The 21,417-nt window shown below is 40.0% G+C and overlaps 1 protein-coding gene and 2 long non-coding RNA genes across 11 annotated transcripts; 2 read left to right on the forward strand and 1 right to left on the reverse strand.

The window, feature by feature from the left end:
- Positions 1-205: 205 nt before the first annotated feature.
- Positions 206-5,825, reverse strand: LOC116613014. The gene is made up of 2 exons (XR_004294054.2): positions 1,513-5,825; positions 206-505 (listed from the first exon to the last, which is right to left on the reverse strand). It is a non-coding gene; the product is annotated as an uncharacterized LOC116613014 (long non-coding RNA).
- A 3,218-nt stretch (positions 5,826-9,043) lies between these two features.
- On the forward strand, positions 9,044-10,680 carry LOC116613015. The gene is made up of 2 exons (XR_004294055.2): positions 9,044-9,489; positions 10,464-10,680. It is a non-coding gene; the product is annotated as an uncharacterized LOC116613015 (long non-coding RNA).
- Positions 10,681-11,378: 698 nt separating this feature from the next.
- On the forward strand, positions 11,379-20,344 carry LOC116613012 (15-hydroxyprostaglandin dehydrogenase [NAD(+)]). Of its 9 annotated transcripts, none has more exons than XM_048720781.1 (10): positions 11,379-11,425; positions 11,656-12,177; positions 13,798-13,921; positions 14,060-14,193; positions 17,093-17,174; positions 17,255-17,334; positions 17,898-18,031; positions 18,616-18,727; positions 19,485-19,540; positions 20,109-20,344. In XM_048720781.1, exons 2-9 carry the CDS (start codon positions 12,085-12,087, stop codon positions 19,494-19,496), a joined length of 771 nt encoding a protein of 256 aa, XP_048576738.1. In that variant the 5' UTR covers positions 11,379-11,425; positions 11,656-12,084; the 3' UTR covers positions 19,497-19,540; positions 20,109-20,344. The 9 variants fall into 9 exon arrangements, 8 of the variants coding, with proteins under 8 accessions (XP_048576738.1, XP_048576739.1, XP_048576745.1 ...); XM_048720782.1 differs by having other exon boundaries at positions 11,384-11,418; XM_048720783.1 differs by lacking the exon at positions 11,379-11,425 and having other exon boundaries at positions 11,657-11,734; positions 11,820-12,177.
- The last annotated feature ends 1,073 nt before the right edge of the window (positions 20,345-21,417 follow it).

The raw sequence follows: 21,417 nt of genomic DNA on the forward strand, positions 1-21,417 counted from the left end.
AGGAAAACGAATGCAAGTAGATGCTAGTTAGTGCTCAAACGAAACATAATTTGTCATCGCAAGTAGCATAATACTTGCACTGAATTGCTACAACTTGCGCTGAATTGCGACAACGAGCGCTGAATTGCGACAACGAGCGCTGAGTTGTGGCAATTTGCGCTGAATGGCGCAGTTGGGCCAGGGGATCAAGACTGTAGTACTCTTATAACGCGTGTAACCGTAGAATTTTATTCACAATTGAGCCTTTTTTCATAATTTTTACAAATGATAGTTGCTCATTCCAAATTCGTTTATCATTACTGCCTATTGACTGTGTGAAAAAACGACAATTAGCTTGGTGGTCAGTTGTATCTCAGCTCCACGCATGCTCTCTCGATGATTCCCTTTCCTTAGCCCGCGATCGTGTTCAGCGATATTTGGGCTCTTGTTGTTCGTGTTGAATGTGTGCGCGCGCAGCATTACAGAATCTTCTCGTTGATTCGCACATCCGCCAAATTCGGGATTCCTGTGGATTGAAAGGAAAATGACAATGGTGTCTCAAAAAGACACAAAGATACAAAAAAGAGTTTTACTCGCATTTTGGCTAAAATCACACCTTTATTGTTTTATAAAACAAATAGATCTCACTTGGTTATGTGTATGAAGCATTTTCCGATGAAACATTGTTAAGAAAAAAATCTGTGTCAACATTTAAATGTAATATACGGCCGGAAACGCCCCCAATAGAATTCACTAGCATCTTAAAAATGGTTCACAAATCCAGAATTGCAGTTTGTAAGGTGTATAGGATATTACAAAAAAAATTAAACAAATATCACGAAACACGCCTGTAATCTTTAGTACTTTCTTGACCGAGCAAATATCGTGAGATAAATTTAATTATGTGGCGCCATTGTACACGTTTACTTTGGTTGAAAGGACAAGGTATCCAAAAGATGTGGTTGCTTACAGAAAAAAAATAGATCCAAAACAAAAGGGGTGTTGCATATTTATCAAAAGGACCTTAAAACGTTTTTCACTAGCTAAGAAAACGGAGAAGAAATTGGACAAATGGACGAGTGTAAGCGGAGAAGATAAAGTAACCGTTTAAAGTTTCCGTTTCTTGATTCACCGCTTGCGTCTCGCTGATTTCACAAGCGCTGTTAGAATCTTACTCTTTATTCTCCGTCTCCGCTTCGTTCTCTGGTGACAAAAGGTCTTAGCGTATTTAAGCTTATTATTTCCGGCTACTAATGAGGACCATCGCTAAAATTATACTTACTGTGCCCTATGTCAAAGTGTTTAGGAACGTAATTCGGTTATTCTCTTTTTGTATGCAGCATATTCTACCTCAGCTTTTTATAAAAACTATTCCCTTCATATTTTTTAAGTTACTTGGGTTTAACCTTTTTACAGGTCGGCATTAGACCACACCAGTTTGAATTCAACTGAACTTTTGTTAAAGTCTCCTGAGTCTATCAATAGGGGTCATATAATGACATATTGGAGAATTACTATATGAGCTTCCCTTACCTCGAGTGAACGCTTTTCGTCGCCGGAGATCTTGTTAAATCCAGGTGTTGTCACACCAGCAACAAAAGCGGACCCTGCCTTCAGACACACCGCTACAATAAGGAGCCCCAGAAAAAGCTTGGTACCAACCATGTTAGAAATGGACCTTTCGGAGAACAGAATAGATCTGTGTGTACAAGGTTCTAGTAAAGAAACCAGGAAGACTGCCGCCTTTTAAAACGAAGTAATGAAATGCAAGGAGTGGAGTTACTAATTGACCACGGAAGTGCGATAGGGATTATATTCTCTAATCGTTTTAGAATCATTAGTATAATTGTGTTAATTGATTTTCAATTTGTTTACCAACTATACTTGATTTTAACACCACGTCATGACCCCATAAAGGTTGATATTTTGTGTATTTGAGTGCAATAGTTTGAAGTAAGGGGTTCTTGTATTATGTTATTTTTTCCCCGAGTTTAGATGAACTGAAATAGCCACCTCCTTGTAACTAAAGAGATTAATGGTATAATGGTTTAACCACGCTTTTAAAACCTCCATTTATTGTTGAATGGACTCCAATCAAAGCTCAAATCACAGACTGATTTAGTATGGTCGCTTTACCCCCTGAAATGTTCCTTTTCAGAATATCTGCTAAGTAATGCGCAGTGATAAGCGTTTACAATTTGTGTTATATTAGTTTAATAAAGACAAAGCGAGAAAAAAAATGGTTTGTTTTATAGATAATGACACTAAGTAAACAATTTGTGTCAAAGAGAAAAATCTACAAAAGAATTCAGAAAATGAAGTGATAGAAAATTTCAACTTAACACTATCTCTCGCCCGAGATTGTTTGGTTTGTACTTTTGCGTGAAGGTGATGATGAAAAGATACCCTTCCCTTCGTTGTCTGTATTACGCATTTTATCTTTTTAATGCATTTATAGGGTAACAATACAACGCGGCACAGGAAATGAGTCGAAACTGGTTGGCGGATTCCCCCAGGGGGAGGGGGGTCAGGGAAGTATCTGATCTGTGTGACGCGAGAACTGGCTTCCGTCATGGCAAAGGAAATTGGTATACTTTTTTAAAAGTTTTTAAATGTTTTTAAATGTTCCTTAGACATATAGTTGATCCTATTAACATTGTCCAAAACAAGAGACATAGACAAGATCACAAAAGTCATGTGATTCATTTTAAAATCGTCAATTTACTCGCATGAGGAAAGCCACGAAACGTGTAGAATAAATCTATTGGTATAGATGTTTCGCCACTGACTGTTTTTTTTATACACGCGTTCTTCTATCTCATAAAAGAAAACTTAATGGCTTCCCTCAAGGATAATACAAAATAATCAATTACATTTGCTCACTGCATAAGATCGGCTGTATGTAGCCACTGACTCGAACAGTGTATTTCTGTCTATAGTCCTAGTTTTGCCATCGTACAGCAATATCAACCGCATATATTTTCAGCTTGATATAGTAAGCCGACATTGTACCTTGTTTCGCCCGTTTTCTACCGCTCAGTAAGTGTTTGTTGTATTGTATACAAAAGAGATCACGTGCAAAACGCTTAAACTTGGAGCTTCCAAGAGACCAAAAACGCCCATATAGACCCTAATATTTTCACTCTACGTCACAGCGAGCTGTGCGTGGCGTAACCGTATAAGACAGCGCTAGAAACCCTGGTTATTGCCCCTGATTAATGCAAGCATACCTCTGGTAGTTTTTTGTTGTACAGTTCGCTAGATTGCGGTGTTGGAGCCGAAATCACCAGACTAGCCGTAAAGCTTTAGCAGCCATACGGTGATTTAGCGCACGTGTGGTCCTTATTTCTTTCTTGTTTGAACCGATCAAGTTCGTTGAGATCAACTTTTTGCTACCATTTGATTTCCCTTTTTTTGTTTTTCATTTCTTATTCTGAGATAAATAATCGTCTTATGTTTTTCATTGTTCCATGGTGGTGAATAACGTGTCTTTGTTTATGAGGCTTCTTATTCTTGCTTATATTGCCTCGATCATGGTTAATATCTGGAAATATGCATAAGGATATTGGGGTATTCGTGATTGCGTGAGTCGTTGGACTTCCTATCCTACCATACACAAAAGAAAACATCCCATTAAACTTTTCCTTATTCATTATTTAGTAATTTTCCATTCAGATTTTTTTATTCATTTGTTCTATTCCTTTTCTCACGCATTTTACTTTCATGGAATTACCTCAGGTAAATAGCTCGATATCACATCACTAGTTATTTGAGTTTTCTCTGTTGTATAACTTTAATAAGACGATGATAAAAGCATTTTTGTTCGCTTAGAGTCGAAATTAACAATAAAAGATTCACTATTCTCTGTTACAGGCTCAAATTGCGTCTGCATTCTAAAAAAAGACTCGATTTGTTTCGCAAATGCTTCATTTAAGAGCTGTATTCACAAAAGCGTTATGTGACGTAGACTGCCAAATTTTCATCTTCTTCATCCGGACCCTACGTTTGGAAATAATAAAACTCTACCAGAAATAAAGACCGGCAAAAACATAAAAGACGTAACCCCAAAGTTAACTTGAATTGAAAGTTGACAAAGTTGAAAATGTGGTATTATTTGTAGCGTTGACGTATAAAACCATCTTATCCAGGATCATATCAAGTTCTATCGTATAGCGCCACGCCAAAAATCGATTTTTGAATTTATATTTTGCGCCGAACCAGAGCCATGATTGGATGAACGGAACCTATAAAGCTACAGCACTATTAAAAAATGGTACACGGATCCTTGACACAAATAGAAAACGTCTTTGTGGAAAGAGAATCGGTTGTTGTGTTCCCTTGGAGCTCCTTGGTCTTATGCGATTGCCATCAATTTCTCAATTTGGCCAGGTCTCTTGTAAAAATGAACTCCGTATGTGTTTGCATAGAGGAGAAGAAAGGTTGGTGGTAATAGATTCGATCTCAGCTCATTTCACGCCCGTATTTAAGGTTCAGGGCTACTATTTCTTACTCATATAGAACTGATATGATGTGGACTGTTTGTGACGACCTTCTTTGCTCTCGCTGTCAAGAACAAGGCCATAGCCTCTGATCAAGAACCCGAAAATAGAAAAATACGGGTTTTCCAGGCGGCAGGAAGTACAAAATGACAAGCATTTTAAAGAAAAATTCTGAAAGTTTTATTCCTACTAAAGTTTATCAACGTTTCAGTAAATTCTGTTACTGTGTATTACACCCATGCAGTTTCAATCAAAAAATAAAATGCCCAAGGTTTACGTATTGTGTTCACCAATACAAACCTTTAATTGTTTTAGACATAATTAACGATCATTACCTAGAATCCCCTCGAGTCTTTACCCTTCTTAGATGCGTCGCTTTCTTCTTCTCATGTGATAAGGATAATAAATCAGCGCTTAATGCTATTACGGATATTACCCATCTTTGTCTTCCATCGCTTGCATCTATGAATCACCTATACCTACTGTCAATGCGTTGGAAATCTTCACAACAAAACATACAGTAAAAATATTTTCCCCAGGAAATCCCATTCGAGATTGTTCTGTTATTTTCGTATGCGTTTGATCGTTGAAAGTGTAATTTATTGCTTGGGTTGCCGGATTTAGAGTAGTGATAATGCTTGTGCGGTTATCCATTCATCGTTTATGATATCGGTTCTAAGTCAATAATGTCCTGATCGTACCCCACATGGTAACAACTAAGCCAATGTGCGTTATGATTGCTGTTTGTGGGGTATTCTTCTCTCATTATATTTGTTTTACGTTCAATCGCGTTGATTGCGTAGTGCAATTCAGATAACCCTCTATATACTTAAGATACCCTTTTTATTATATTCTTTCATTGCCGACCGAAAAAAAGACGAATCCCGAAAAACATCCCGGTTTTACCACTTAGATCTTTTTACATAATATCCTGAGCGAGGTGATTTAATGTTTTTTTTAAATGTTATATATAAAAGAACTCGACTCAACAACCATTTTACTCACTTTTTAAAGACGATGTGGACAGGAGAATGTACATTTTTACACAATGAAACCACACGACGGCAGGTGGCGAAAAACATCAGTTAGACGGGGTGTGTAGAAATGACTGACGAATAGTCTTTAAGGAACTTGGAATGATTTCGAGCTAGAGGGAGAGTGACTTCGAGTAGAAATGGCTTTTCGAATCTCTTTTAAAGGCTTGAGCGAGGTTTTCGCAATTAATACTTAGCCACACAAGCATCTATTTCCATCGACTTTTAAAAGCAAACTAAGATATGTTCAATCAGATCTTGTTTAGCAGGTATGAGATCCAGTGAGTTCAATCATGTATGGTTTGGAAAAATATCCTTATGCAAATAGACAACTGACACACCAAAGAGGAAATTTTCACAGAGCTTCCCCCCTTCCCAATCCCCGGAATTCTCGGCCCCTGGTATGGTTGATGTGCCAAAATACAGTATAAGAACGCCCCCCCCCCCCCCCCCCCACCCTTAAATTTGGAATCTTCAATATTTTCTATAATTACACAATGTAATAGTAACTGAGCAATTTAATAAAAAATGGAAAAAGGGAGACTTTACAACCTCGATATGGAGCATGCTTACTTCTTTCTGAATTCCTTGAAGTATACACAACGCACTTATTGAAACAGCCGCTGCCAGCCGCCATTTTATCATCCTAGCAAAGTACCAAGTGTGAAAAAGCATCCGTTTCCATCGGCTGATTTGGGGAAGCCAATGTGATATTTTCGTTTGAATTTGGTAAATAAAGTCTTTTACTTTGTTTTCAAATGGTTATGAGTTCAACGCACTACCGCAATAAGAGGATCGGGATACGAGAATTCGAGTTGCGGGATGCGGGATTTACTTGTCTTTTCTATCGAGATACGGGATTTTAACCAATTAATATTGCCGTAATTTAAGGATTATTTACATCCAGAATTCGGAGTTTGTGGTAAATCCAATATCATCTTGCAAACGTCTGACGTGTTAATTTTTAGCACATTGTGTGCCCTCCAATATGAAATAAAAACAATAACAAAGGTGCGGCTGACAAGGGCTGTTGTATAGAAAGCAGAACTCAACTCTGATACATACGGGGACTTGCGCTAAGAGATCACGTGACTGTTTGGGTGGCAACTTAGCGCGCGCTCAGGCTTTTAGCGGCAAAATAACAGCAACAAAAAGCAACTTATTCAGCGCTCACGAAAAAAGCCAGGATTCTTTTTTTTAAGAAAGGGTTTAGTTTCATTTAAAGATTTTATTTTTTTCGTCGTTTTCGGGTGGACGGACGCAACTATTTATGATTTTTTGTTTGATTATATTGTTTTGAATTTGCCACCAAGAAAGGTCACGTGATCTCTTAGCGCAAGTCCGCCATTGAGGAGGCCTCCTTAAAATGCACATACAAAACGCACGTATAGAAGGTATAGAAAGCGCAATATTTATCTCTGAAGAGGTCTTGAAAATGCGCATGCGTGTTAGCTCCGATCTGTTTTGAGAATTTTTTTTCAGGAAAAGCCAAGGAAAACTAGGGAGAATATAGAAAAGCAAAGGAAACGTTTGATGTCTACAAAAGTCAAGTAATTGTAAAAGTCAACTAATTGTAATTCTAATAAGAAAACATATAAATTACAATTATAAAAATGTAAATGAAATTATGTGTTTGTTATCTGAAAATTATACTGCGTGAAAATAAAAGCGCGCGAAAAGGCAAGCAAACTACGACGTGTGAATGTACCGCACGCAAAAATCTAAATTTGCAATATTTGTAACACCGTTAGGTATAAGAACCGGGGCTCATTGTGAAGATATTATCATTCAAGAATTTCCTGCTAGTCCAAGACGGATTGGGTTTACTATAATTAAACTTACGTGCTCAGTATTAAAGGCTGTCCTTCAGCTGTTATGTAGCAACAATACTTTTGCCCTTATCGTATGGACGTGGCGCGAGACAAACCTTTGTTTGCGTTTTCGACACGTAGTTCAATATTTTTTTTAAATATTAAAAAAAAGTAATTGAAATTAATATACATTTCCCAAAGGAGTATTCCCATTTTTGTTTCAAGATTAATATTCTGACAGTAATAGAAAGGGGATTTTGGGGCCTTTGGGTGCCCCCCCCCCCCCAATTATAAAGAAATGACCTGAAGGGGCGTGGCTGGGCCCCCCAATATTTCTAGGTCTACATATCAAAAAAATTTAGCTAAAAATTGTCGTTTTTGCCAAACGCGGTCACTTCCATATAAGGAAAAAAATATATTCCATATTTGGAAAAACTGTATGATTCTTGTCATTTTAAGGTTGCCGTACCGCAGGTGCTTCGTATACTTTATGACTTGTAATCAGAAGAGAAAAACAGTGACTGTGACCATCTTTAGCCAATGAAGAGTCTTTGAAAAGAAACTAAGATTCCTCGGTACCAGATCCCCAAAACGACAACATTTTCTTAATATGATGGTCAGTATATGTTTACACAATGGTGGTTGTGAGATTGTGATCCATATAAGGAATCAATTTAATCAATTCGAAATTGCCCATTGCGGAGTCGAACACCGTTTGAATAAGTGCTTTCAAGACCAGAAATCCATATGTTAGTATAAGGGAGAACAGAGCGACTGGACATGCAAGCAACACCAAATAAGAAAGATTATAAAAATTCGAGTTATTTTTTCACCCCTGTTTGTATTTCGTGTTATATGTCGTATCGCTTGAATGGACTACACTTTATCCTACTTCATATTTTCAAATACCAGGGGCGAATTTAGGGGTGGGCCTAGCGCCCCCAACCCCCTTTCTTCAGATATTTGGCTTTGAAATAAAAAAAATATAAGGAAATACACGGAAAAACATTGAATCCAGCCCCCCTCTCTTAAAACCCTTGCTTCCCCCCCTTTTTTGGAGCTCCTGGATCCGCCACTGAATACCCTCTATGGGTAAAAAAGCCTATGCCCTCCTGATCATACACCTAGCCGAGGCAGTCTCAATAGCGATTCTTTGGCACCAGAAAACACTTAGCCAAAATGCAATTTTACATCGGTGAATACTCCGGCGTCTTTGGGGCGAGGCGTTGAGCTAAGTAAGTGTTTAGTACATTAGTAAATTAAGTAAATAAGTAAGACTAGTTAACCACAGTCACGATCACCGAAAACCGCCGGGAGCTTTAGTTTGGATGAGTCTGTACAAAAAAATAAGTACGATGGAGTCAAGAAAGGATTGTACTATGATTCAGGATGTCAAGGTTTGTAGGTTGTCTGTTAGAAGGAGAACTCTTGTTGCCTGGATGGGAGATGTGCGAAGACCGGACTTAGGAGCTTAGGATTATCGTGCGAGCCCCGTTATCGATAATGCTCGATGGATGCTAGAAGTTCTAGCAAGCGCACATACTTAAGGTCACTCGTTAATTGTATTCCATTCAAGCTGCTTGAATATCAGGTTAATAGCATGTTAATGCTTTAAATCCGAGCTAATAACTTGCAATAAAAAATGTAATTAACTGGGAATTCACCTCTCCGTAAGGACCCTCCGTTATCACAGACAAGGAGTGTAGGGGTACATCAAAAAGGGTTAGTCTGAGAATAAGCTATACTAATAAATAGTATATGTTACACTATGCTGAGTGTCATACAGGCACGCTATATACGTGCTATTATATCAGCCTAGTGTATGAAGACCAAGTGCCTCTTATGTGCGCCCTTATCACCAACACTATCTGTATAATAACCCAGCGCTGTCATCGTAATCACCCCACAAGTGCATATAATGATGCATCGTACGTCAGGGGCGACACATTACACGGTATATAAGGAGCAATCTCGGACGGAGGTCTACACAACTGGAGTCTCACTTGCGCCTCGCGATAAGAGCTTTGAAGAAACTCTCTCAAGATGAAGTTCCCTGTGATATTCTGCATTGCTGCTTTTGTTCTTGCCTCTTCGCTCTTCGTTCGAGACACCGAGGCATTCACAGCCGGCGCTGGGAACATTGTGCTTCGAGAGTTGAACAGAGAGGTAAGACACAAAGTGGCGCCAGTCTTTGTAATCTTAGAGAATAAGAACAGCTGCGTTAAGAAGCTTAAAACGGAACGGCAAACGCCAGTTTAGAAGACTTGAAATGAGGAGTGTTTTACTGTGATTTAGGGGTTCACAGTACGTGCTTTCGACCCTTCGTATCGGTTACCCTCGGTTTTTAATCTTGCTTCAAGCCTCGAAAAGCAAGAATAATACTCCATTTAAGTGAGCAGACGGCTATAAGACTGCCCACATTAAACAGGTTACAATTTACAGAAAATGTATTGAACTTTAAAAGGGTTTTGAAAGAGTTCATGTTAAGGAGTGTCTAGAGGCGGCATTCCATTGATTCCATTGTTTCAACTATGCCAAACATTCATATAAAAGTACAGCTCTGTGGGTTTGAGGTATACAGATGTTTTATAAAAAGAAGAGAAATGACTTTAGGCTATATGGTTATTATATTTTCATGCAAAATGGACTTTTAATTGAACTAAATGTCAGAGGAACAATATTCATAATATTTAAGAATATTAACGAAAAGACGGCGCTTTAGTATTATTCGATTTGCGCACGAACTAATGCCATACCATTGATTAAAAACAAAGTATTGTCCGTCAGTTATGTCCTTTGCGGGGGTAAACCTACGAAAAATAAGGTAGAGAAATCACTAATAGAAATACCGGCATTAACCAAAAACGCGAACAAATTTAAAACTCGAGTAAGAACGGAAGAAGGGACGCCGGAACGAATGGATTAGGGTCTCATTAGATAAAGGACAAAGAAGAAAAGTTGAATTAATGAATGAAATGAATGATTGAATCGATAAAAAATCGAGCGAAGAGTAAAAGCTTTTATCATAAATATATAATATCTCGCATAATCCCTTCATAGTGAGTTGTTGCATATGACATCGCCCTATTACATCATATCAAAATATTTGATTCGTCCCCTGAATTTCTTTGTGTTTCTAGGTTCCAGTCCGCTCGATTGAGGGCTTCTGCTACACTGCCAGACAGATCTGCTCGAGGACTGGGGCCGCACTCAAGCGTACCACTACTGACCAATGAAGAAAATGCATATAACTGAACAATTCTATTATAAGGGTATTACGAGAAAATTGATAAATTTGTGAGATACAGCTTTGACTGAATGAGCCAATATTGAATAAAGGACTATTTGTATTGGAAAGAAGTTTCCAAACCCATTCTTTGTGATTATAATCTATAAACGTCCTATAGAATGTACCCCCTCCCCCCCCCCAGGAGGGAAGCACGTTTGCAAAATGATATTGGATCTATCACAAACTCCCAATTCTAGGTGTAAATAATCCTTAAGTAACGGGCAATATTAAATGGTTCAAAATCCCGTATCTTTATAGAAAAGTCAAGTAAATCCCGCAACTCGAATTCTCGTATCTCGATCGCTAAAAATACCGCATTTCGAAAAACCAATTGTGGACCCTCTTGTCCCGGACCGGATTGTATTTCGAAAACATTTAACGCGGTATATTAACGGATATTAAGGAGAATAGCAAAATTGCACATTATTTATTTCTATTTATTTTATGCATTTTAAATGATATCAAAACAATGGTTCCCAAAACAACGTCATCACTAATTTGATGTCGTGTACACAATAAAAGACGATGCGCCCGTTCGTTACGATGCCACGGCGACATAGCGAGCTCCCAAGGGACCCAAGACGCCCAAAAAGACCTGTATTTTTTTTATCCTATATCTCGGCGAGCTGTGCGTGGCGTAACCGTATTACAGGCCTGGGATCCTGGTTATTGTCCTCCCCATTAATGCGCGGGTTGGAATACCTTGCAAGAGTGTTGTACAGCATATTCGCCGGAAATATCGGTGCTTGGGGCCTTCGGGTTCTTTACAGCCTTCCGTAAAAGCCTTGTGCTGCCATACCGATTGGGTAATCCGTATGTATGGTTTCCGTTTTGTTCTTTAGGCCGGGTCCGATCCCAGGCCAATATCTTTCTTTTTTCAATTCTTGTCTTCATCTTTTTTTTAACCCATTTACTCCTGAGTATTTTTGCACAAAATTGTGAAAAAAATCCCCCCCAACCAGTCGAGCTGTCAGCTCGGTATGCCTTGAAGTTTCCAACAATGTTGTGACGGCAAGTTGCTGACAACAGTTTCGCTTTTTCAGATCAGGAGAGTGCTCTAGGACACCATAAAGTCTATTGGGGCATAATTGATGCTGTGCTTATGGATGTTTGCACGCTGAGGTTAGATACACCTTTCTCATAATTTTTGTTTGTTAAGCGTTGCCTTTTTTAGCAAAAATGTCTAATATGTTTTCTCTCTTCATAGCAAACATAAGTTCGCCTTTCCTTATCCCTTGGTGGCCATCGTATGAAAAGCTTTTCTTTATGGAAACTGTTGGTAGACATTGCCTTATTTAATCCTTTTTTATGCAAATGGAGGGTAATACTTAAACCTTTATTGACGGTATTGTTTCGTCACAAAAGACAAGAAGAAGTTTGTTTGTATAAACTCGCTTTAGTTCGAGTTAGAGTCGAACGCTTTCTCCTCACGTCTTCTCAGTCAGCTTCTCATAAGTGTCATTGTCTAAAGGATGAGGATAGAAGGGAGTGTTGCGTTGGTTACAGGAGCCGCTTCAGGTATCGGGAGAAGTGTCTGTGAGAAATTGCTCGAACTCGGAGCCAAGGTGAGTAAATAAAGCATTCAGGTTGATGGAATAGCTAAATTACTCATCGCTATTTACTCTTCTTTAAGTCGTATGTATGATAAACGCATAGCAGGATACGTTTTACGTCTCTGCAGGGAGACTTCAGTTATGAAAAGGTTTTATAAGATGGGGCATAATAAGCAATTATCACGAAATAATTGTGTTTTGTGTGACAAAGATGAGGCGATTGTCAAATTATTGTCAGCATCAGTGGTTTTAATATGAACATTACGAAGTTCACTTACATCTCAAAACATCTAAAAAGTAAAATACACGAGGAATTAATGACATTTAACGGTTGGAAAACTGTCAAATAGTATGACTACGATCTTTGTTTTTTTTTTAATGGACTATTTCTAGCTTTTTTTGACGCTCTCTCATTTAGAAATGTGTAAGTATCAGCTACCCTAGTTATTCATATGTGACCTTGTTCTTTTATCTGTTTTCGATAGGCTTATGCGAGGCCGCACCTGTGAGAATCTAACAAGGGTCTAGTTCCAAGAAAGTCAGAGAGTTATCGCTAAGATCCTTATCAAGCCCTTATTTAAAACTGACCCTTTATCCACGAACGGCAACCTGTCTGGTTTTCTAGACAAGTCGATGGTTCAAAACCTTTCCGTAACAATACCATCCTCATGGTTGTTTTTGGTCGTTTTTGCAAGCGCCATTCAGATCTGTTATGGCTCGGTGGGGGGGGGGGGGGGGGGGGGTAGGGGTTTTCCAGTAGACGGGGGTTATAGTCCCATCTTTTAGGGTATAGGCAATTTAGACCAACCGCCATCCTTTAGGGGGTGTTAAATGATTTTTCCGATTTTGCCATCTCTTAGGGTATAAAATTCGACCAACTGCTGTTCCAAAGGAGATATTTAACGTTTTTTCTCCGATTCTGTAATCTCTTAGGGTATAAAATTCAATTGCTATTCCTAAGGGGGACGTTTTTTTTACGATCCTTCCATCTCTTAGGGGTAAAGAAGTGGCATCCCTTGCGGTTAAAATCGATTCTGCCGAAGATCACCCCGTCTGGTTTTATCAGAGTGCCGCCCCCCTCCCCCACCCCGGGTGGCATGGGCAAAGACAGGCCCCCTTCGTCATCCAACCATCGTCTACGCTGTCTGCATGTTGATCTTTTCCCCGTAAGAACAAGTGATCAAGTAATTAGAATGTTTTACAGATTTGACATAATATTATCGCCACTTAATGCAATGATGCATTGCAAGCTCATCCCATAATGCACTGCAACCTCATTTCATGATGCATTATGTAACCACATGCTCCCATAATGTATTGTCATCTCAACCATGATTAAATGCCATATCCCTTTCCCAAAGTACATCTATCACTCATGTTTTGCTGACCATTTTTCGACAAATACTCAAAATCTCAGATGTGTTGCTATTCAGGGTCGTAGCAGGGGGTGGGGTTCTGAGGCACTATTTTGAAAAATCATAAGGAAATGACCAGTAAGTAGAGCGTTGCTGTCCCCCCCTCCCCCCACAATATTTCTTAACGTTTCTGTATTGTGGCCCCCAATATTTCGTGGCCTGCGACGGCCCTGCTATTCAATATATTCAGAGTGCGCATGCGTACATCTCATCCTAGGTCGTGCTAGTGGATCTGCAAAAGAAAGCCGGAAATGACGTCACGTGTCTACTACAGAATAAACATGGCAGTGGGTCCGTCTCGTTCATTTCCTGCGACGTGTCAAATCAAGACCAGTTGAAAGGTTGGTTCATGGAAAATGCGGGATGCGGATTTCATTCGCTCGTGAATTTCGATTCGGTTGTCTTTACGGAGGAGTTTCTGCTTTTGGAAGCGATATGTACAGTAACCCCCTCCCCCCCCCCTCCTCTGTTATCTCCAGATGCCTTCTGGGAGACTGTATCCACACACGGACATCTGGATATCGTATTCAACAACGCGGGGATTTTAGATGAGGAGCGATGGAGCAAGACCCTGGACGTTAACTTGGTGAGACTTTACCTACACCCGACAAGGGTCAGTACGCAGCTCTTACAAGCTGCAATTTGATTGGGCAAATGAACAATATCCGCACCTCGACACAAAAAACGAGAAGAATAGAGACAAAAGAACTCCTTTGTAGAACCGACTATGTCGATCTTAGTATAAGACCCTATCTAAAAAAAACCCTCTGTAAAAAGAACACCCTCGGAACAGGACAAGTACAGAGGTGTTTATAGCTGAATTCAATAGAACCTCGATATAACGAACATCACTATAACAGACGTGAGCATAGAGCTTTAGCAACACTTACAGTAGAACCTGGATATAACGGACAACATGAGCATAGAGCTTTAAAAACACTTACAGTAGAACCTCAATATAACGGACAACATGAGCATAGAGCTTTAGCAACACTTACAGTAGAACCTGGATATAACGGACAACATGAGCATAGAGCTTTAGCAACACTTACAGTAGAACCTCAATATAACGGACAACATGAGCATAGAGCTTTAGCAACACTTACAGTAGAACCTGGATATAACGGACAACATGAGCATAGAGCTTTAGCAACACTTACAGTAGAACCTGGATATAACGGACAACATGAGCATAGAGCTTTAGCAACACTTACAGTAGAACCTGGATATAACGGACAACATGAGCATAGAGCTTTAAAAACACTTACAGTAGAACCTCAATATAACGGACAACATGAGCATAGAGCTTTAGCAACACTTACAGTAGAACCTGGATATAACGGACAACATGAGCATAGAGCTTTAGCAACACTTACAGTAGAACCTGGATATAACGGACAACATGAGCATAGAGCTTTAGCAGCACTTACAGTAGAACCTCAATATAACGGACAACATGAGGATAGAGCTTTAGAAACACTTACAGTAGAACCTGGATATAAAGGACAACATGAGCATAGAGCTTTAGCAGCACTTACAGTAGAACCTGGATATAACGGACAACATGAGCATAGAGCTTTAGCAACATTTACAGTAGAACCTGGATATAACGGACAACATGAGCATAGAGCTTTAGCAACACTTACAGTAGAACCTGGATATAACGGACAACATGAGCATAGAGCTTTAAAAACACTTACAGTAGAACCTCAATATAACGGACAACATGAGCATAGAGCTTTAGCAACACTTACAGTAGAACCTGGATATAACGGACAACATGAGCATAGAGCTTTAGCAACACTTACAGTAGAACCTGGATATAACGGACAACATGAGCATAGAGCTTTAAAAACACTTACAGTAGAACCTCAATATAACGGACAACATGAGCAAAGAGCTTTAGCAACACTTACAGTAGAACCTCCATATAACGGACAACATGAGCAAAGAGCTTTAGCAACACTTACAGTAGAACCTCAATATAACGGACAACATGAGCAAAGAGCTTTAGCAACACTTACAACCTGGATATAACGGACAACATGAGCAAAGAGCTTTAGAAACACTTAAAGTAGAACCTGGATATAGCGGACAACATGAGCAAAGAGCTTTAGCAACACTTACAGTAGAACCTGGATATAACGGACAACATGAGCATAGAGCTTTAGCAACACTTACAGTAGAACCTGGATATAACGGACAACATGAGCATAGAGCTTTAGCAACACTTACAGTAGAACCTGGATATAACGGACAACATGAGCATAGAGCTTTAGCAGCCCTTACAGTAGGACCTCAATATAACGGACAACATGAGCAAAGAGCTTTAGCAACACTTAAAGTAGAACCTCCATATAACGGACAACATGAGCATAGAGCTTTAGAAACACTTACAGTAGAACCTTCATATAACGGACAACATGAGCATAGAGCTTTAGCAACACTTACAGTAGAACCTGGATATAACGGACATGAGCATAGAGCTTTAGCAACACTTACAGTAGAACCTGGATATAACGGACAACATGAGCATAGAGCTTTAGCAACACTTACAGTAGAACCTCAATATAACGGACAACATGAGCATAGAGCTTTAGCAACACTTACAGTAGAACCTGGATATAACGGACAACATGAGCATAGAGCTTTAGCAACACTTACAGTAGAACCTCAATATAACGGACAACATGAGCATAGAGCTTTAGCAACACTTACAGTAGAACCTGGATATAACGGACAACATGAGCATAGAGCTTTAGCAACACTTACAGTAGAACCTGGATATAACGGACAACATGAGCATAGAGCTTTAGCAGCACTTACAGTAGAACCTCCATATAACGGACAACATGAGCATAGAGCTTTAGCAGTACTTACAGTAGAACCTGGATATAACGGACAACATGAGCATAGAGCTTTAGCAACACTTACAGTAGAACCTGGATATAACGGACAACATGAGCATAGAGCTTTAGCAACACTTACAGTAGAACCTGGATATAACGGACAACATGAGCATAGAGCTTTAGCAGCCCTTACAGTAGAACCTGGATATAACGGACAACATGAGCATAGAGCTTTAGCAACACTTACAGTAGAACCTGGATATAACGGACATGAGCATAGAGCTTTAGCAACACATAGAGTAGAACCTGGATATAACGGACATGAGCATAGAGCTTTAGCAGCACTTACATAGAGACTTCTTATAACGGACACCCTCGAGACGAGACGCTAAACGTGTCCGTTTTATAGAAGTGTTTACTAAAAAAATGATTCCCAAGTATATGAAGTACTGGAAATTTATGAGAATCTATGAATTGTGGACAATTTCTAATTGATGAAGATTTCATATGATATCATGGTTTAGTTGCTTAGATGTTTTACTGTCTGTTGATGTGTCAAATGCCCCTCACCCCTCACCTTTCTCGATTTGCCTTATGAGGTCTTTTGAGCGGCTCCTGATTACATAATGTCAAAGTAAATACAACAATTCTTTTTATCTCAAGGGAGCTGTTGTCCACGGGACGCTTCTTGGAATCGAGCACATGTCGGAGGGAGGAGTCATTATCAATACTTCATCTACGGGAGGTAAAATTATGCCATTTCCATGCTAAAATAGTTCCGAGAATTTTCCACGAATTTTTTACATGTATTTTACTCATTTCCAGGCCTTCATCCCGCGTCTTTCTGCCCGGTCTATTGTGCCTCCAAGTTTGGTGTTGTTGGATTTACACGAAGTATAGCTCCGGTACGCAGACTGCTGACCACATCAACATGTTCATACGGTGGTATTTAGCTATACACATTAAAGTTCCGACCCAAGAAGAAAAACTGAATCTCCCCCCTACCTGAAAAAAAAAATAAACCAAACTCTAATCTTTTCCCAAGTACTACATAAACAAAGACGAGACTGAACTTCATTGTGGTAGAAATTCGCCCAGTTATAACCACCCTTGCTGCCACCTTTCGTTTACATATAGATTGTTACCCCCTTTCCTAAAAAAAAACATGGTGGTTGAAAATTTCAAATTCCCCGTAAATAAGTTTATTTTTTTACCTGTTCCCTGTCCTCCAAGTGCCTAATGGAACGTATGACCTCTACAGATATTTTCCATTTCTCTCTATTCGCCCCTGCTCCACCTCTTTCCATGAACCCTAGCCACCATATCTCCTTTTTCTTTCTACATTCCTCCTCCGTGTGGTCTTTGGACTTCCCCTATGTTGCCTTACGTTTTTTATAATATCTTTTATTTCTGATCTAGATCTGAATGTAGATGTTGAGCTAATTCTCGCATTTTCGTTTATCGACAGTCTGCTCTACAAAAGAAGGGGATAAGAGTGAACTGCGTGTGTCCTGGGAGCACTGATACAAAGATATTCGATGCTATGGTGGTGGACTTATCCGAAAAACAAAAGGAGCTGAGAGACAATCTCCCGAGGCAATCGTGAGTACACCACAGTAGCAACGAATAGTACCGACTTGTTAACGAATGGTACCCGCAACGAATAGTACCGACTTGTTAACGAATGTTACCCGACAAACTCCCGAGTCAATCGTGAGTACGACACAGCAGTAACGAATAGCACCGACTTGTTGACGATTTGCATCCGACAAACTCCCGAGGCAATCGTGGGTACGACACAGCAGCAACGAATAGTACCGATTTGTTGCCGAATGGTACCCGACAAACTCCCGAGGCAATCGTGACTAGGACACAAACAGCAACGAATAGTACCGATTTCTTGCCGAATGGTACACGACAAACTCCCGAGGCAATCGTGAGTACGACACAAACAGCAACGAATAGTACCGACTTGTTGACGATTGGCACCCGACAAACTCCCGAGGCAATCATGAGTACGACACACACAGCAACGAATAGTACCGACTTGTTGACGATTGGCACCCGACAAGCTCCCGAGGCAATCGTGAATACGACAACAGAACAGCAACAGAGAATACTATGACCGGATAACGGGCAAGGCACTTTAATAGCATTATATAACCCTCTCTTCTTTCCATGAACAGACCCGAAGAAGTCGCTAAAGCAGTCATCAGCTTGATCAAAGATGACACGGATAACGGACAGGTTGTCAAGGTTACCTATGAACATGGACCTGAGTACATCGACTACCAAGATGTGAGTACTCCTTCTCGATCTGTTTTTCAGTGTACGCATGCGCGCAGTCAGGAGTTACCGAGGGGTGTGGGGAGAGGGGGCGAGAAGGGGGGGGGGGGTGCGCAAACAAAGATATCATATGATAAAAGTATAATATTCTGGGATTCTACAATACAAAATTTGTTTTCGAGGGGGGGGGGAGTGCAAGTCCCCCCTGTACTTACACATAGCTACTCGCCTATCGCCGCCCATCTCAACAGTTACCTACGGTACTCACGGGTATTCTTTACTCAAGACATAGGCAGGGGTCAAGTCTCTAGAGCTGAGAAAAACCAGGCCGTCACATAACCCCTCCCCCCTTTGTGAAGCGCGCTAGCGTAGCAACTGTGATAGTTCTACGAGGTAAACCAATGAGGATGCGAAAAATGGGCTATTTAATTGACTAGCCAGCCAGAGGGGCAGAGAAATGCTTTGAGTGACATTACTGCACTACGAAAGCACTCTTCTTATAACGTTTGCACAAAAAAATTGTGGTTCTTTTGTGGTTCTTACTTAGCTAACTTTCCTAAAGAACTTAGTGTGCGGCTAAGGCATAGCGAGGGTATCGCGAATGGCACTAGAAACAGGTGACCCTTTATCCTACCTAAAAAAAACTTCTAGAAATCCTGGTATTTAATATAGATTATTATAGTGTTTGCCAAGCGTTGATGATGATGAAAATAGCCGCCCATATCATCTTATTACAACATCTATTACATTCTATTACATTATTTTTCAGGTTGTTGTTTGACAAGATTCTTTAGACGACGCGAGCTTCTATTATAACACTCTACAGTTAAGTATTGGAAAAGTCAAGGTTTTCTATCTTTGGTGAGCTTGAACGTCAGGTCCATAGGCTCTGGACTTGCTTTGGTGTTGGTTGGAGGGGGGGGGGGGGGGGGGGGAAAGGGGGTTTAAGGCTGCCCATGGAAAGTCCAAGTCTAGTCTCATCGCATCGTCTAAAACAAAATATAGGCGGCGTAAGGGACTTTTCAAGGGCGATACATAAAAATATTTTTTTTTGTCTACTGTGTTGTTATAACTTGATGCGATTACTTAAATCGCATTAGAGCATATTGACATGGATTTTCGCATCTATAAATAAAAAAATATTATTAAACTATATTAGATATTAATAGATACGGCAAGGGGGAGTGGGGTGGGGTGGGCTGAACGTAAATGAAGATGTCTCTGTCTTAGCGATCTGCAGAGTTCTAAGGTGTATGGTAAGATAGCGGTTTTTCATGAATTGAAATTTGGATGGGGACTTTGAAATGCAGGGATTGGCCTGTTGGTATTGTCGCATCTAAGGCTAGCGAATCCCGTGCTAAAGTCGGTCTTCTTATTTTTCTTATTTTTTCAGATTTTATAGAGGTTGATAGAATGGTCTTCAATCCGACAAAAATGCCTGGCTAGAAATATGTATTGATAGAATATCTTTGTAAAATATTCAAGCCATGCCATGTCTTGTAAAACAAACGGTCTTTATTTCTATACTGTTGTGATGTCAGAGCTTTCCCATATTTGCTTGTTTATTATTCGTATTTGTTTGTCGTTCATAACGTTTTATGCAATAAAATGTCAAACGTTTAGCACTTATAAGTTTTAGTGAATTCTCTCTTTCTTAAAACCAATTCCAGAGGCGGATCTAGGGGAAGGGTTTATGGGGTTAACCCCCCCCCCCCATGGGCTGCCAGACAGCCATATGTAACAAAAAAAGTTACACCCTCCCCTTTGTCATCGCCATTGTCACTGAGTCAACCCCTCCCCCCTTATAGCGAAAAGCTAGGTCCGCCCCCTGAGTTCTAGTGTGCGCATAGTAACAAAAGTAACACACGCTCCCATTGCATGTATTTTGTGTGTGAGGTTGGGCGGTGGTATACAAGAACATTAAGAAAATTAGCCACACTCCTACTTGTCAAATACTTTTAATAGATCGGGAGCATATGCCCAAGAGCCCTATTTCCCACTAGGGATTATTGGGATAAGTATTGACCAACACTGTGCCGCTGACCTGCAGTGCAATGCCCTTGTACTCTAGAAAGGAAAGTCTAGGAAGAGAGCATTCTGTATCCTTAGCAAATAGCATAGCACCTCTTTACAAGGATAAAAGTTAAATAAAAGATGGCTTCTTATAATTCAAGATGTTTTGATTTACACGTTGTTGTAGCTTTCCATTCTCCTTATGTTTAGGGCAATTTTTCTCTCGTCTGCTTGTTATGATTTCTTCACTTTCTTTTGCGCGTGCTGTGCTTCTATAGCGCGCGTCCTATATTCGTTCTGCACGAGCGGAGATGTGTACTTGAAATGCTCGTGCGATGACCGTTAGGTTCTTTCTTCTATGCGCGTGTAACGCGTGTGCAAAGTTCGTTGGTTGACGACGAGTTTCGGAGGACGAGTTCAGAGCGACGAGATGATGTCGACTCTGATGCTGACGTTGAATTACTGGTAACCAATCCAAAATCTCCGAAACTGTTGAGAAACTACCAAAATCCTTTGAAATCGACCAGTAAAGACCACTTAAATTGCAAGTTGTGTACCGTTAACTGTTATGCGGCTTAAAAATGCTTAAAAATGCGATAAAATTGCGTGTGTTATGTACAAAAATGCCGAAAAACAGGGAGCCAAAAAGGCGTGACCGCGCGCGCGTTTCCTAGGATGATGACCGCTTC

This window comes from Nematostella vectensis, chromosome 13 (assembly GCF_932526225.1).
Source record: "Nematostella vectensis chromosome 13, jaNemVect1.1, whole genome shotgun sequence".
Lineage (NCBI taxonomy): Eukaryota > Metazoa > Cnidaria > Anthozoa > Actiniaria > Edwardsiidae > Nematostella > Nematostella vectensis.